General features: G+C 41.1%; 2 protein-coding genes across 3 annotated transcripts in view; one reads left to right on the top strand and one right to left on the bottom strand.

Moving 5' to 3' along the window:
- Positions 1-4,774, top strand: part of SNX24 (sorting nexin 24) — a 101,459-nt gene extending 96,685 nt beyond the window's left edge. The window contains exon 7 of the mRNA XM_051641946.1: positions 3,799-4,774. Coding sequence (XP_051497906.1) covers positions 3,799-3,869 — 71 coding nt within the window. The 3' untranslated portion in view covers positions 3,870-4,774. The remainder of the gene's footprint in view (positions 1-3,798) is intronic.
- PPIC (peptidylprolyl isomerase C) lies at positions 3,986-16,104 on the bottom strand. 2 transcript variants are annotated; one of them, XM_051641939.1, is made up of 5 exons: positions 15,935-16,104; positions 10,692-10,805; positions 10,118-10,211; positions 8,273-8,457; positions 3,986-6,876 (listed from the first exon to the last, which is right to left on the bottom strand). In XM_051641939.1, the coding sequence occupies exons 1-5, from the start codon at positions 16,040-16,042 to the stop codon at positions 6,748-6,750; spliced, it is 630 nt and encodes a 209-aa protein (XP_051497899.1). In that variant the 5' UTR covers positions 16,043-16,104; the 3' UTR covers positions 3,986-6,747. The 2 variants fall into 2 exon arrangements, with proteins under 2 accessions (XP_051497899.1, XP_051497900.1); XM_051641940.1 differs by lacking the exon at positions 15,935-16,104 and adding an exon at positions 10,971-14,726.
- Between the last annotated feature and the right edge of the window lie 410 nt (positions 16,105-16,514).

Consider the following 16,514-nt stretch of genomic DNA (forward strand, 5'->3'; position numbering starts at 1 on the left):
AAGTGCATTTTCTTTAAATACCAGTTGATCTACTGTAAGCACGTTTATATTTCCATTTGGTTTATTACTCTTCCTTACAATTTATAACCTCTAGAGCTCTTTAGGGGGAAAAAATCAGAATGTATACTTTAGGTATAGTTTATGTGTTTCACAGGACACTTATAATGGCCTTCATCTCTTAGTACATGGTTCCAAAGAGTATTTGAAATAGCTTGCTATACACCCTTTTTTTTAATAAAAAGTTCTTTGCATTATTAATTCAGAGAACTTACCTTCTGTCTTAAATTAAATGTGTGCAGGATAAAAAATACCATTTTTAGTACTGTGTTCCTCCTGGTTTTGTCATTTTACTTCTTTGAACTGTTACTTCTACTAAATTTTGTATTAAAAATTTAATAATCCCAAGGGAGAGTTATTTCTGAGAGCTGCAAAGTAAGGGTTTTTTTAATGTGGCATTTTGTTTGATTTTACAAACTACTGTGTTGAAATCAAGAGTAAAGTTCTTGAGCTGCCTTGAAAATCATTACATTTTTAAGAGTAAATTTAGGAAATAACACTGGTTTGCTTGGAATCTTTTAGTCAATGAAATGGCTTGAGATTTTCTCAAGATGTGTACAAATACCTGAAGAGAGGGTGTAAAGAAGACAACTACAGGCTCTTTTTAGTGGTGCCCAGTGGCAGGACAAGACTATCAGGCAACACTTTGTCACTCTGAGAGTGACCAAGAACTGACACAGGTCACCCAGAATGGTGATGGGAGTTTCCATCCTCGGAGATACTCAGAAGCCATCTGGATGGCCGTAGGGCCTAGACTCGTGTGTTTTGAGAGGGTTAAACAGTTTGTCTTGCAGGCAATGTCCACTCCACCTAGTAGTGTGACCCAACAGTATTGACCCTATGGAGTCTTACTGAACTTAAAGTTGTAGTTCTAGAGTGAAGCAGCAAGTGCAGAGGTCCTGTGTGACCCAGGTCTGCACTGGAAGACACTACAGGGTCATTTAATTTTTACTTTGACATAGTCTGGTCTCATGGACTAAATGCCCATTGGAGGCTGGAGTGGAAATCACAAAATTGATCAACAGAAGGACAGTGAGGAGAGACTGTCACTTGACAAGCTCCTGATCCAAGCGACAACAGTAAGGCAGAGGCACCCACAGCATTACCACTGCCTAAAAGTTGGTTCAGATCTTGCCTATACTAATTGTTTAGAGTAAGCCACATTGCATGTCTTAATCTTACTGATTAATGCTCCTCTTAACTGCAAACTTGGATTTCTCAAAAGCAGGGTGGGTATAAATTATGAACATCATTTAATTCCATACCATTCCTGAGAAAAGAAAATGGATTTCATATACAGTTATCATGAAAAATGAAGACAGTGCTCAAATGTTTCCAGCCCACATGTAACATTTTGCTGTAAGACTTCCATTGAAGATTTTGCAGTTCTATGATGGAATTTATCTTCCTTGCCTAATGTGTATTCCAAGCAAGGCTAAGCTTCCTTTTCTTGAAATATTTAGAATTTAATATGGCAGGTGAATATTCTTTGCATTTGAAGACCCTAAACCATCAGATTTTTTGCAAGTTATTCTTAATGAATTCAAACACAAATGACAATGTGAGTTGTAGTTTAAAAAACGAAGAAGGAAACCAAGTCTTAAGGCTCTGCTCAAGTTCTACTTAGAAAGCAACAAAATTGTACTCTGTAGAAGGCGAACTCTGACAGTTGTTGAGATCAGAAGTGGGATCAGAAGAAACACTGATTGTCTTTCTTGGATACCTGTTTTAACATCTTTCTTTTCAGGAAATTGTGCATTTGTGGGGTTTCAAAGAAATAGTTCTTCTCAGAACAAAATACTAAAAGAACAATTTTCTTTCCCCTCATTGCACTGTTACATAGGTTTTTAAAAATATAGTCTTGCTATTATTCTAATGGCTGGACCTTAAGCATTGTTGGGTTGCAACACAACTTTCCAAAATTAAGAATTACGTTGTAACATTGATTTTCAGTCACTTTTTTGTGGTGTATCAGTCTGAGTGCATGACCACATCATTCTCTGTATAAGGTGGCCTCTTCTTTTAGAGAGAGTAAAAAAAAATTACATACTGTTTTGAAGAAAAATGAAGGAAAAATCTAAAATTCTACAAACTGAAAATTATACCTCAGAAGCTAAAAAATGGAATCTCACATTTACTGTCACTTGTTTGAAAATTGTTGACAATTCCTTAACCTGTTTAAGTATCACAGATCTGCAAGACTGTGCTTTGATGTATTTATACATCTAACAAATTAATATGCTTCATTTTTTAAGCAACAAGGCCTTACTGTAAAACATATTGTAAAGTTGTATCATTTTTTAAATCAGCAGTAGTTTTCCTATTTCCATTTTCTACTGTATGTTGTAGAAGAACCATTAAGAACTGGTTTCAGGATCTGCAGCATTTAATTTAAAAGGAAAGCATCAGATTGCCCTTACAAGTGTATTTTTAATAACATTAATGACAACATCATAGGATTGTTCTACCAGATGACTGGGGATAGCTGAGCTTGCAGGACTTGAGGAATCATTATTGGATTCAAAATATTAATGCATAATTTATAGTGATAACTTGCTATGAGATGTTGATGAGAATTATGCATCTATTGTCTGTTGTGGGGGTTTCAGTTTGTTAAAACATCCTACAGTATCTCTGCTTGTAACATCTTTAATACACTGGAATCACCTTATCAATACAGAGGAGATGGACCTGAAGATTGTTTTTTTTTCCTAGCAAGATCAAATACACTTTTCACTCAGTGTTTTTACCTCCAAAATTATTTTAGAAAGAACTAGGAGCAGAACCTAATTCCCACACACATTAGGTGATCTAATTCATCAAGTATCTAATCATTTTATAAAAAGTTGCATCTCCCTTTTTTTAATATCCTGATAGGTGAGGGAAAGATTTGATTAGCAGGGGAAAGTCTGTTCTTATAGGCAAACCTATATCCTAGTGTACTGGCAATATTAAGATTGTAAGATGTGGTCAGAAATTTTCTTACTGTCCAGTGATTTCATTAAAAACACAAGAGTTGGTGCAGTTGAAAAATATTATCACTTCAGTGAAGTACATCCTGCCATTCCTCTGTGTGGATCTATTACTGTGTTCTATCAGGTAATTCTTTCATGCTAAATTTAACGTGTAAATTAAGTGTCAGTTTCCTCTACATCTGTGGTAGGAACACAGTGTGGCTTTTTCCTTCAGATATTGTAGGATGACTTTTTGTAACGTGACTCTTTATGTTGATTCAACAGCCTGAAATTTTCCTGTCTCAAATAATCATCTCTGATTGTATAGGCATCCTCAAATCTTCTCAGTCTAAACACTGCTGTAAACCACAATGGAAAAACAGCTTTGAAGTATTCCCAGTAGCAATCTTGGAATTCCTTCAAGTATATTGAGATTTTGTTAGAAATTGAATTGCCAGTGTAATCCATCTTCCGTGTGAGAAAAGATTCAGATAAAGAGCTGGAGCCTAGCAGCATTAAGTATTAGAACATCCCTTTAAATCAATAAGCTACAAATCTGGCAGCACATTTGTGCAATGCCCAGTGCTACACTAGTGTGGCTGTAGTGCTGAAGCAGCATTACCAAAACACGTCCTCAACATGGAAAAGCAGTTGAGTGATGCAGTAACCCAAATTTTATGAGGTCATAACCCAGTTAAGTTTCACAGAAACATTTATAGTGTACTGACACAGATACGAAAGCAAGGTATTTTATTTTTTTTATTATTTTTTTAATTTTTTTTTGCAGATGACTTTGCAGATGTGGTTATAGAAGGCATTCTACATGGAATATTTTATCCTCATTTACTGCCCAGGTAGAAGTGACACATGGCTAGAAGCAGCTGAATCACGTTCCAAATCATGTTTAATGAAATAACAGGAATGAAATTCTGTGATGTGAAAATTACATTCAGAAACAAGAGGCACAACCTCAGTTTAAGTTCAAGCATTTTATCTTTTTTAATGAAATCAATGTCACTACAATTGCTGCTTTAAAAAAAAAAAAAGATATGGAAACAACAGTATTGAAGTTATTTATACCTTCTGTATATTGACATGCTCTTAACTATTTAACACTAAAAGCTGAAAGTCATACACTGAATTACACTAACCTTTGAAAAGAATTGAAAGCTTTACTAATTACTTCAGTAATTTCTATCATAAATTACACTAAACCTTTTTGCACCAGTGTTTTTTCCCAGCACATTATCCATTGCTGGCAGTGGAAGGATTAAAAGTGCTGGCACTGAAGAGAGTGTGAAAAACTGCAAAAAAATCAAGAAAAAAACAAAGCAAGAAAAAATCTGCTCCTTAATATCAGGTTGGAAACGAGCCAGTGCAGGTGTATGAAGAGTTTCTATTGGAAAACATGCTTCCACGTTCTGAAGTATGTAACTCTCTCTCAGGAAATTTTCCAGATTTCAGTTGAAATTATTTTATCTACTAGGAGTTTTTACATGGCATTTACACATTTCCATTCAGTTGTGATGTCTCATGTGTTTTTACATCAACTTGCAGACTGTATTCCATATCTTAACATTTTATAAGTCACAGAGTGTACAATTCTGTGCTAAGCTGAAGCAAGAATATGAGTAATTAGAAAAACGATAATGCTAAAACTAATAGATATATATACACACACTAATATATATATTTGTTCAGAATTAACTGGAAATTTGTATGTCTGCTATTGGACATTGTGAAATAAATTACTAGAACATGAACGTACTGCTTCGGTGTTCTTTATGTGCGTTTCTATTCAAACAACATTTTTCCGAGCTTATGTCATCAGAAGTGAGTCTCTCAGGTATCTCCACATAAAGCATGGAAAAATACCTGGGCGGTTGATCTCAGCACCACACTACCTGAACATGCTAGGCTTACTGAAGCGTATGTCTGGGGGGGCAGGCATGAAAATCAGTGTAATTGAACAGCCAGTAAGTCATTTGGTTCATCAGAGGAAGGGCATAATGGCCAAGCTAGACAGGAAAGCCTGATCCTGGAGACACACAGGTTCCCTCCTGCTGACCACTTAATATGTTTTAAAGCTGCTTGGGGATGGTGAGAGCCAGCACTTGTATAAAAGGTAGGCTGGTGACTGCAGCACTTATTCAGGAAGCAGAACTCTACAGATCAGCCTCCAGGAAAGCTTTCAGCTACTAGGGGAAAGTTATTTGTAAGAGAGATTCTGAAGCTTTCTCACTCTTAATTCCCAACACTGCTTTTCAGTGCTGCTTTTCAGAGAATTTCACTTTAAACAGTTAGTAGAAAGAAAAATGAACACGGGTAAAGTGAAAGTCTGATTGCCTAGTACTAGGCAAATGTAGAGGTCTTTGACAATTCTCCTGCAGCTCTGTTTGAAAGAGGACAGGTCTGAAAAAAAGTGTTAGTACTTGCCCTCAGGAGAGGCCCCAAGACTGGGATGGTGAAGCAGCAGAAGCAGCCCTTAACTACAGATGATGTGTCAGGAGAATCCCTGCCCACAGCCTTTTCCTGTTTCCTTGCAAAGGGGGTGCCAATCGGTACCTACAAGCTCTGTGCTCATACCCTCTCTCCCCCTGCACCAGTCAGAGCCTGGATACCTCCAGTGGGCTACAGGATGTCCTCCAGGAAACAAGTCGCTACAAAGTCAAGCAGTGTGCTGCCCACCATGCAGGTGGATGAATCCTTCATCAGATCTTGGCACTGGCTCTTCTGTCTTGAGTCCTAAAACACTTGAAATTCAAGACAAAAAAATCCACATATTTTCTGTGGCATACTATGTAACTCATTATGGAACATAACACACACAGCAGCCTCTATGTGGTACCTTATGCTGATCTTGTTTAATAGCTACCAGTGCAGTTGTCAGCTGAAGTTATTTAAGAAGCGTAACAAAAATAATGAACCTAAAGTTGCATCTCTGACATACAGCAAAACTGAAGAAAAAGCTTTTGAGCTTTATCATAAATAACATTAGCCAAGTTACACAAAATTCACTGTGCTGTAAAACAAGAACTCTGTTTTAATCAGTTTCTAACTGATGATCTTAATTTAACAACAGACAGAGCTGCTCGTTCCTGATTAGAGGCTTGTATCTTAATACCGTGGTTTTTTGAAAGACAGCAGGGACTTTATATGATATGCTAACATTAGAGAAATTTACCATCCCTGCTCTAACCTTACAACCTCATTTCCTGGAAAGCAGCAGCACCCCCTGCATATTTTGCAGAATCAACTGAGCTGAGAAAAAAAGCCTTTGGGGGGGGAAATAAATACTTTATGAAGAGTTTTTTTTTAAATCAAAGTATATTTATTGAAAACACTTCTGTAATTTTTTTTTTCATTTTTAAAAGTGCTGATACTGTTACAGAAAATAACTTTGCAGTTCAAAAGGCAGAAACAAATACTGCAAAAATTTAAAAAGATAATAAAATTACTGTATTTCAAACAAACAGAAGTACTTATACAATTTTTAATTAAACACTTTTTCTGCAAGATCTAGGATTCAGTGGGATATGTCTTGAATTTCAAGGAGTGACAGCTCCATCAAGCTGTTACAGAAATGCTATTATCTTTTACATATTTGGAAAATTGTAATTACTGTCTAAACAGCCTCATCTTTTGAAGAGGAAACTCAATGGACAGTTGAGATTGGTCAAAAACAGGCCTTAAAAGAGAAGTGATAGGGTTTTAATTTCCATTTTGATTGTTGGTCTCACCAGCCATTTACTTCCACTACAAATGGTTCTTTTACAGCTGTTTTGCCACTGTTCACAATCACACAGTCTTGAAGGGGCCGGTCGTGTTCATCTGTCTCCTGGAGTTCTATTGTGTGTACCACCGACTGTTAAAAGAAAAAAACAAACAAAAAAAAGAGTTCAGTTTAGGCAAGGAGACTCCAGTGGCTCAAGTCTGGTAACCAGGGAACTACTAAGTGCTTCTAGCATTACAATTTACTAAGCAACTTCTGAACAAAGACCTTAACTCTGTTGAGTCCTTGCATGTTAGGCTTTTTACCACATTAACAGTTGTGCCGCTCTGCAACCTCACACACAGTTGACAGAAGTACACAAAGGCTGCTTGCCCTTCCATAAAAACATTCAGTCAACAAAAACATTATGAAGGCGCAACTGAAAATACCCTTTCAGCCGATCAACCCAGAACATACAGAGTCTGTATGTAGCCTATGAGCAGAAAGTAAATCCAGAGACTGTGGAAGGATGAGGAAAATTTTTTTTCTAATCGTGCATCATAACTGTGCTTCAAGAAATCTGACAACTACTTTTATCTTTAGTGTAACACACACACATTTTAAGTGTGGTACCATGCCCTCCAGTCAGACAGGTACAGGCAAACTACTGGTCTCATGCTAGGCAACAAATTAAAGTAGCATTTTTAATGGAAGAAATTCAGTCAGGATTATTGACTTCTTGACTTTGGTTATTTGTTCATTAATCCAACTTAAAACTATAACTTAAGTCTTCCATCTCTCCTCAGGAATTTTCAGCTACTACTGTAGCTCATGAGAACTGAATTCAGTATGAATGTGGAAGTGGGGGACAAGTGTTCTAAAGAAGTCTTCAGACTCCTCAAAGAACTGGTCAGTGCAGCAGTTCATGTTTCCCCCATTGATTTCAAAACACAAGACAAATAATTTAACAGGAAAATCAGACTACTAAAAGTAAATCAGTTGGAAATACTATTTAAACTTAAATTCTATTTGGCCTTTGATCAGTTCTGCAGCTGTGTAAAGTTTGAGGAAATTAATTAGATTTTTTTTCATTTTTAGACAGACCTGAATAAGTGTATTCTTTACATTCACATGCTTCAAAAAACCCTAACAGTGAAAGTTTTATCCATGACTAGCACATGCTATACACAATGAGATTTTAGCTTTTAGAAATACAATTATTTCATGGCTAATAGTGTTAGTGAAAGGGGAACCTAAACTTACTCCATTTGTAATCTGCAAAGGTGTCAGTGTTGATTTCAGTGGCTAGGGTCTGAAAAAAGAGCTGTGAAAGTGAAAGGTATGATTTAAGTTTCTATTTTTGCAGTCACCATTTACTGTTCCAGTTCTAAATCCTCCAGCTACAGGCTCTTCACCAGTGCTTTCTACCACATACATGTTAAACTCAGTTGTTTTGAACCGCAATGCTGCAAGATACACTAATCCAGATAAAATGTGGCAAAATTTGTCCAGATTTCTTAAATTAATCTTGCCACTACTTTTAGCTTACCATTCCATCAAGCACTTTGCCAAATACTACATGTTTTCCATCTAACCAGGAAGGCTTTGTCACACTGATGAAAAACTGGGATCCATTGGTATCTGGGCCTGAATTAGCCATGCTAACCCATCCAATTCCATAGTGTTTGAGCTTGAAGTTCTCATCCGGAAACCTTTCTCCATAGATACTTCTTCCTAAGACACAACAGAAGAAAGCAAACTCTGAAAAAAAAAATTATCCAAAAAATGCCTTTTTGATAAAAAATGAGAAAACAGTATAAATTCAGGACTTGAAGATTCACTGTGTGAGTAAGCACAGCAATCACCATTCCATCGTCAGTGATTATGTAACTAAACACATTTTGTTTGTAATGAAAAAGATACACTAAAACACCACATATAAGGAGATAATATTTAAAGCAGATGATGCTTTATCCTTCAAATTTAACAAGCAAGATGAGTACCTTCAAAGGTCCTGCTTATATAACCCCTCAATAAAAGCAAACTTCATCCTGGTCAACAAATTTAAATTACACAATTACGGCCACTAAAAATAAGGCTGCTGTGTTTTGTGACAATTCCAGTCTTTACTTTCACAACTATTCCTCCTAATGAGAAATTGCTTTAGACAAGTTTAGAAATATATGAAGACCAACTGAAAGCCTAAAAGACTCAGTGTGTATTTGTACAATCATTACATAAGAATCCTGAGGTTTCTAAAGTAGTTCAGAAGAGAAAATATCTGAGTCACGTTTAAACCACCATCACTTTGAAAAGAGAGTGCTGTCTCATTCTTTATTTGTACAGTGCCTAGCACAATGGGGACACTGCTCCCAACACTGCCAGGTACTACCCCAATAAACAGTGTTAGCAGGCAAACAAACACTGCCTACCTTTAATGCTAGAAATGTGTCTTTTGTATTTTAGCCTTCCCCATTGTTCACTGCAAGGAAAAGTGTGTTTTCCATTCTGTCCCAGGAGGGCAATCAATAACATTGTATGCAGACAGTTCAAATCACAGCACATGAAGAACATGCATGTAATGGAAGAGGAGAAATCAGAAGCCAGAACACATGCAAGAGATGCTGCACTGGGACTGCCTTCCTTAGTGGACTGAACTGGTCTTCTAGAGGCTTAGGAGACAGAAGCCATACACACTGCCAGAACTCACACCATCAGTTCAGTTTATGGTTTTAAATTTCATAGGAGAAAAAAGAGGAGAGAACATGACCCTCATTTTCTAATTTCTCTACCCCCACTTTGAAACATCCTCCCACAGCATATTTCAGAAGTTTCCACAAAACCAACTGAGGTGAGGGCTAAGAGGACAACCTACTCCTTCCCTACTTGCCCTCTGTCTGCACACTTTCCATTTCATTGCAGATTAGTTTCCTGCTGGATGACTTGAACTAGTTCACATAGACATGCAATCAATGAGTGTCTCAAGGAAGGAGCACTGTTGCAAAGCCGGAGCAGGGGAAGGGCGGAGACATCCATGTTTTGGAGACAGTAGCTTGTAGGAGCAGCTCATCTGGTCACATGGCTGCAGCCCACCATGCAAAGTCATGCTTCTTGAATGGGGACAAGTCACAGACACAAAAGAGCTATCTGCAAAACCTGAAGACAAAGGAAGCTCTACAAATATTTATAATCAGGTAATCCAAGTAATTGCAGCTTATGTTCCAAGATGCCTGGAAAAGTACTACATGCTCTAAAACAATTGTGTGGGGTTTTTTAGTTCATGTGAGCTGAAAGAATCAGGGAACTTGCTTTTCCGCCCATCTTTTCAGCAAAAGGGAAGGGAACTTTTTTCAGAAGAAAAGGAAGGGAACTTGGAAGATACTAAGCATGTTACCTCCTGATCCATCTCCAGCTGTAAAGTCTCCTCCTTGAATCATGAAGTCTTTGATCACACGGTGAAATTTACTTCCTTTGTATCCATAACCTCTCTAAGAAAATGAAATTATTCTTTAAATTAATGCAACAGCCAATTCTACATAGTCATATAGAAATACGCATGTGGTGAACAGTCAGATATCACAGCATATACCACCACCAGACACATTTGGCAAGAAACAAATTAAACTAAGGTGCAGGTGAATGCAGCTGGGCTGCATTGCCACAAAGCAGTGATTGAAGAGATCAAAGCCATTGTCCTTATTTGGTGTTTGACCACAATACCTCTACATGCTAGAGCTGCATGGCAGGGACAGTCTGAGGTGGTCACATCTAACATCTCATAATTACATCTTGTGAATCAAGACTCAAGGGCCTGAGAAGATACATGCCAGTGCACAGCCTTGGAGTTCACACTCTTGCACAGGCTCCACCGAATTAAGATCGGCAGTTCACAACTGAAACAGCATTAAACAAATACTGACTTTCCAATCCAAACCTGAGTACATAGTGGAAGAAAACTGCAAACATACTTCTCCAGTTGCCAGTGCAATGAAGTTCTCCACAGTCTTTGGGACAACTTTTCCAAACAATCCTATTACAATTCTGCCAACATCTTTGTCTCCAATCTTCACATCAAAGAAAACCTGAAGATTTTTGTCAAGAGAATAAAAGTGACACAAACATGAGTGCAACAAAAAGGCCAAACTTTGAAAGTGTAAGGTGGTAAGAATCTGCTTCTGGCTGATCCATATTAATAATATCCTTCAATTCTTGAGAGGGCTGTTTAAGAAAAATCCATTCAGACCTACCAGAATCAGACTATACAGAAAACTGCTTGAGACCTGGTGACTATCCATTTTGATTCTTATTGCTTTTAAGGATTCAGCGAGATTGCTGTATAACATGTTTGAATGTACTGTTCAAGAAGTTTTTTCTCAGACGTGCATGTCTTTAAAGCTGTACAAAAAAGATGAAATGTGAAAGTAAGGAAGAACAATGTTGCGATTCAAGTGTGGTGAACAATAACATGGAACTATAGTACTGATCCTCTCCACCAACAATAGTTTGCTATCCACTCATAATCTTCACTGTTCTAGGCATTGGTATGTATGCAATTAAGTAGAGGCAAAAGTCTGAACTTCATTGAATTGACAGTGGGAAGAAAATCCTACAGCTGAAGCAAGAAGTTGCCTTCCTAAAAATTAATTAGAACCTGGTAGGGAAATAAACAGTCTACATTATTCAGCTGATTGCCTAAAAGCTTCAATATAGAGGTTGCTTAAAACCAACTTCAAAGAGGCAAATGAGTTATAAAGCATTTTAATATAGTTCAGAATATATGAATGCATATTTGGACGTGCAAAAACGTTCCAACAATTACTGAAAATAGGAACAGCTGTCAGGAAATTAGGCATTTTGAAGTTCTGAAAAAGTTACATAAAGACTGTTAAAACTTCTAGGAAACAGCAATCTGTATTCCTCTGATGTGGTATTTGCTGTTCCTTGTGGCACTTGACCAAATATTACTTGTCTGCAATGCTAAGAAATTAGTCTATTGATGATAATAAATGATCACAGTCTCTCCAATGTGAATGCCTCTTTCACATTCTCATACTAAACATTTCTACCGTTTCTTGATCTTGCATGTGGTTTTTGACTGTTGAACTTTTGCCTAATGCTATAAAAGCTCTATAAAGAAAGAAAAAATTCCTTTTGATACACCTCATTCATTTCCTTGGCACTTGGCACTAAATAACATGCTTTTTGGATGTGTAGCTCCCAAAGTATTAACAGCACACTTTCACTAACTTACTGAAATTTTCATAAACACACTTCTCTGAACTTTGCTGCCACAGTTATCTACATAAGGAGCATTACCTGTCTACCTTTTCTAAACACACCTTATCTGTCCTAGTAGAAGGCCTGTCTGAAATATACAAGCATTTAAGTAACACAACTGAGTCTACCAAACAATGACCCCAGATAGCAGTAACATCAAACACTTGCACAAAGCACATGGAGTCAAGTCCACCATATAGAGTAAACCTAACCCAAGCTGGCAACTTTAATTGTGGCAGAATGAAGCAGCAAAACCAGTACTTTCTCTGCCATTTGTGAACAGTAAGCTCCTGGCTTCCTGTCAGCATTCTGCATACCTGTTCTACATGCTTGGTGATTTTTGGAAAGCTGTAAGCTTTCTAATTATGCACCACATAACATATCTGTGCATATTTATGGCCAGGAAATCAAATAAGGAAATATTTGGTAGCCTAAGGTGCCATTTCTACATAAAGAAGCCGTGTTCTCTTAAACGTATTTTCTCAAGTTCTCTTGAAAGTCAGTAAGCATGTAGACACTTGTGAGCTCGTCAACACAGCAGTCTCAAATCTCAAAAAATGTAAGGACAGATTCTTCACCAAGAAATCTTAAAATAAATACTACAGTTTTTCAGTCTAATTAATACCTATGTAAGTACTTAAATCTTACAATCTTATTTACAGGTAAATATTTCAAGACTTAAATGGAGTGCACCAGTAAGAGTGGCTGGTTCTCATGAACATACACATATATATAATTCACACAAGATGTTGCATATCAAAATGAAAAAAACAGCCAAGAGTATTCAATTATTCAGAAGAAGAAAAAAAAAAAGTTGACTATGAAAGAAAGATTTAATGATTCCTAGAGACCACATAATAAAATGACAGATGCATTCCTGATAAATGCAAAATGCTGCATGTGGAAGGGGGCTATACAGCTGCAAGGGGTCCTAAATCAGCTACGACTCAATAAAGACATCTTGCAGTCACAGAATCATAGAATCATTAAGGTTGGAAGGGACCTCAAAGATCATCAAGTTCCAGCCCCCCTGCCAAGAGCAGGGAACCCTACCACTAGACCAGGCTGCACAAAACCTCATCCAACCTGGCCTTAAAAACCTCCAGGGATGGGGCATCAACAACCTCTCTGGCCAACCCATTCCAGATCCTCACCACCCTTAAGAGTGAAGAATTTATTCCTAAAATCTAACCTAAATCTCCCCTCTCTCAGTTTAAAACCATTACCCCTTGTCCTATCACTATCTTCTCTGATGAAAAGCCCCTCCCCAGTTTTCCTGTAGGCCTCCTTCAAGTATGGAAGGCAGCTATAAGGTCTCCTCGGAGCCTCCTCTTCTCTAGGCTGAACAGCCCCAACTCTCTCAGCCTGTCTTCATAGCAGAGGTGCTCCAGGCCTTTGATCATCTTGGTGGCCCTTCTCTGGACCCTCTCCAACAGGTCCATATCTTTCTTGTGCTGAGGGCACCAGAACTGTACACAGTATTCCAGGTGGGGTCTGACCAGAGCAGAGCAGAGGGGCAGAATCCCCTTCCTGACCCTGCTGGCCACACTTCTTTTGATGCAGCCCAGGACACAACTGGCTCTCTGGGCTCCAGCACACACTGGCGGCTCATGTTGAGCTTCTCATCTACTACCAGCCCCAAGTCCTTCTCAGGACTGCTCTCCAGCCATTCACCCCCTAGCCTGTATTTGTGCCTGGGGTGTGCCAACCCAGCTGCAAGACCCTGAACTTGGCCTTGTTGAACTTCATGAGGTTGCCATCAGTCCACCTTTCCAGCCTGTGAAGGTCCTTCTGGATGACGTCCCTTCCATCTAGGGTGTCAAACACACCACAAAGTTTGGTATCATCATCAGATTTGCTGAGGATACACTCAATCCCACTGTTCATGTCTCCAATAAAGAAGTTAAACAGCACTGGTCCCAACACTGACCCCTGAGGGATACCACTTGTCACCTGCCTCCATTTGGACATTGAGCCATTGACCACAGCTCTCTGGGTATGGCCATCAAGCCAATCTCTTATCCACCAAGTGGTCCATCTGTCAAATCCATGCCTTGTCAGTTTGCAGACCAGGATGTCATATGGGACAGCATCAAATGCCTTGCACAAATCCAGGTAGATGACGTCAGTTGCTCTGCCACCATCCACCATCTCTGTAGCCTTGCTGTAGAAGGCCACCAGATTGGTCAGGCATGACTTGCCCTTAGTGAAGCCATGAAGCTTGGTCACCTTGAGCAGTTTGGTGAAAAGTCTGACTCTGGTCTTGTGAAGGTCAGGGAAGGAAAATTAATGTCAGAAATAATTAAAAATGGGTAAGAACAAGAGATGGACATAACTGTGCCATGGTATACTACTGTACTGTGCATTCACACCCTGAGTGCAGCATGTAATTCTGGCTTCTCTATTGTAGAATGCTAAAACCAACCCAAAAAAGGGAAAGAAAAGGGCAGCATAAATGCTCAAAGATCTAGAATACTTTTAATGTGAAGAAAGATTACATAACTATACAAGCTGGAAGAGAGAACACCAGTGTGATTTGATGAGCCCTGTAATGTCTAACTGACTTGGAGAGGGAAAACTGACAGCTGCAATTCTGCATTCCATGGGCAAGAATCAGAAAAAGGCATGAAATAAAATCCTAGACAGAAGGTCTGAAGAAGGAAAGTGCTTTGTGCATACTTAAACTGCAACATTTTGTCAAAAGATGACTTGGAGGCCAAACTGTATGAGATTTACCTGCTCCCCCCCCCCCAAAAAAAAAAAAAAAAAAAAAAAGTGGCAATGAAACTGTAGGCAGTTGTGAAGAATGCTGACAACGAAGTTCAGAGCCAAACACATGGCCTTGGGAAGCTTAGGAAGCTGAGGCTCCACCAGAGGAAGCAGCTCTGCCCTGTCACACTTTCACAAGTGCAAGCACTTTTCACCAGAAACACAGCCCTCGCTCTTGAAAGCTGGTGGAAAGTACCTGAGGGAGGAAACATCTAATCTTTATCCAAAGCCAGACTATACATTCCAATGCCTGTAACAGCAAAAACTTTGGAAAGCGATGCCGGCGTGCGGCGCCAACCTGGTATATCCCACATCCTGACGGCAGACAGCTCGGCTCACAAGTCCATCTCTTGGGCAGTGCCACCAGTAATTGCCACAAATGCCTCTGGAGCAAACGCCGTCCTGCCTACCCAGGAGCTCTGCAACACGGCGCCAGGCTGACACCCACTTTGCTGACACTCGACGCCGTCGGGGTTAGGTTTGCACCCACAGCAGGTCTGGACCCACAGGAGGTCTGGGCCCACGGCAGGCATCGACGACGACGAAGTGGGAACAAGGGGGTAAGAAAAAAGAGAGCTCACAATACCAAGAGATTTAGGGAAGGCGATGGTTAAAAGCCCATCGACAGACGGAGCAGGCAGCACCGCGCAGCCCCAGGCCGCCTAGGGCGACGGCAGTGACCGCAGCAGCAAGGATGTACCTAGGAATTCTGAAGCTGTCACTTCTGCCAGCCAGAGGCAGGCTCAGCTAACTGGAAGTGTGGGTGTGCCAGCCCCTTGAGAAAGCGGGCATGCCCAAACGGGTTAAAAAAAAAAACAAAAAACAACAACCCAAATCACTTACAAAACGGAAAAGTTAAGCCATCTGTCCGAGCTCTCCCCAAACCCGACCCCGGCACAGACAGGCCTCCCGCCCGGCCGAAATCCGGCCCGGCAGGGAGCGAGGCGGCGAGGGACCAGCTTCGCCACGCAGAACCGGGGTAAAGAGCAGCCCCACCCTCCCAGCAACCGCCGACACGGGACGCGGAGCTGGCAGGAAAAACAGCCCCTTCGGGCCCGCTGAGGAGGCGCCGCAGCCGCCTCACGACCGACCGATCCCGACTCGCCTCCCACCGGCGGCCAAGGGAGGCTTCCCGGTCGGTGGAGCCGCCGCGGGCGAGAGTCACCTTGGCGGTCACGCTGGGTCCCCTCTTCTTGAAGCCCTCAGCCGCCGGGGCCAGGAAGCACACGCCAGCCAGGGCGCCGAGCAGCGCTGCGGCTGCCGCGCGGGCCATGGCGCGGGGGCGAGCGCTGCGGCGCCTGCGCCCGTCGGCGGGCGGCTCCTCCCGCGCGGCGCGGCGGGGCGGGCGGGCAGCCGGGGCGGGCAGCCCGCGGGCTGTGGCCGCTGCCGGCCCTGCGTAGCTGTGCAGGGTGGGTGGGACGGGGGAGAGGCGTGCGGAGCCGGCGAGGATCCCGGCTGTGGGGGTCCCTCCGGGGGCTGAGGGTGCATGCGGCGGCCGCCGCCGGCTCTCAGACCCCGAGGCTCATTTCTGAGCGGGTTTTCTTACTTCTTAGGTACGGGGTGGGGGGGCTACCAGGGTGAGCCCCGAGCCCCTGCCTGGGTTTGGGGTGGTTGCAAGTGCCGGCGTGGCCGCGGTGCCCGTTCCTTGTGGGGTTCGCAGGGCGGGAAGCCAGGCGGATGCCCTCGGGGGCTCAGCCTCGCCAGGCAGCAGCTGGAGCTACCGCCGGGGCTCTGCAGCCCTGCTG

This window comes from Apus apus, chromosome Z (genome assembly GCF_020740795.1).
Source record: "Apus apus isolate bApuApu2 chromosome Z, bApuApu2.pri.cur, whole genome shotgun sequence".
In the NCBI taxonomy this organism is placed as follows: domain Eukaryota; kingdom Metazoa; phylum Chordata; class Aves; order Apodiformes; family Apodidae; genus Apus; species Apus apus.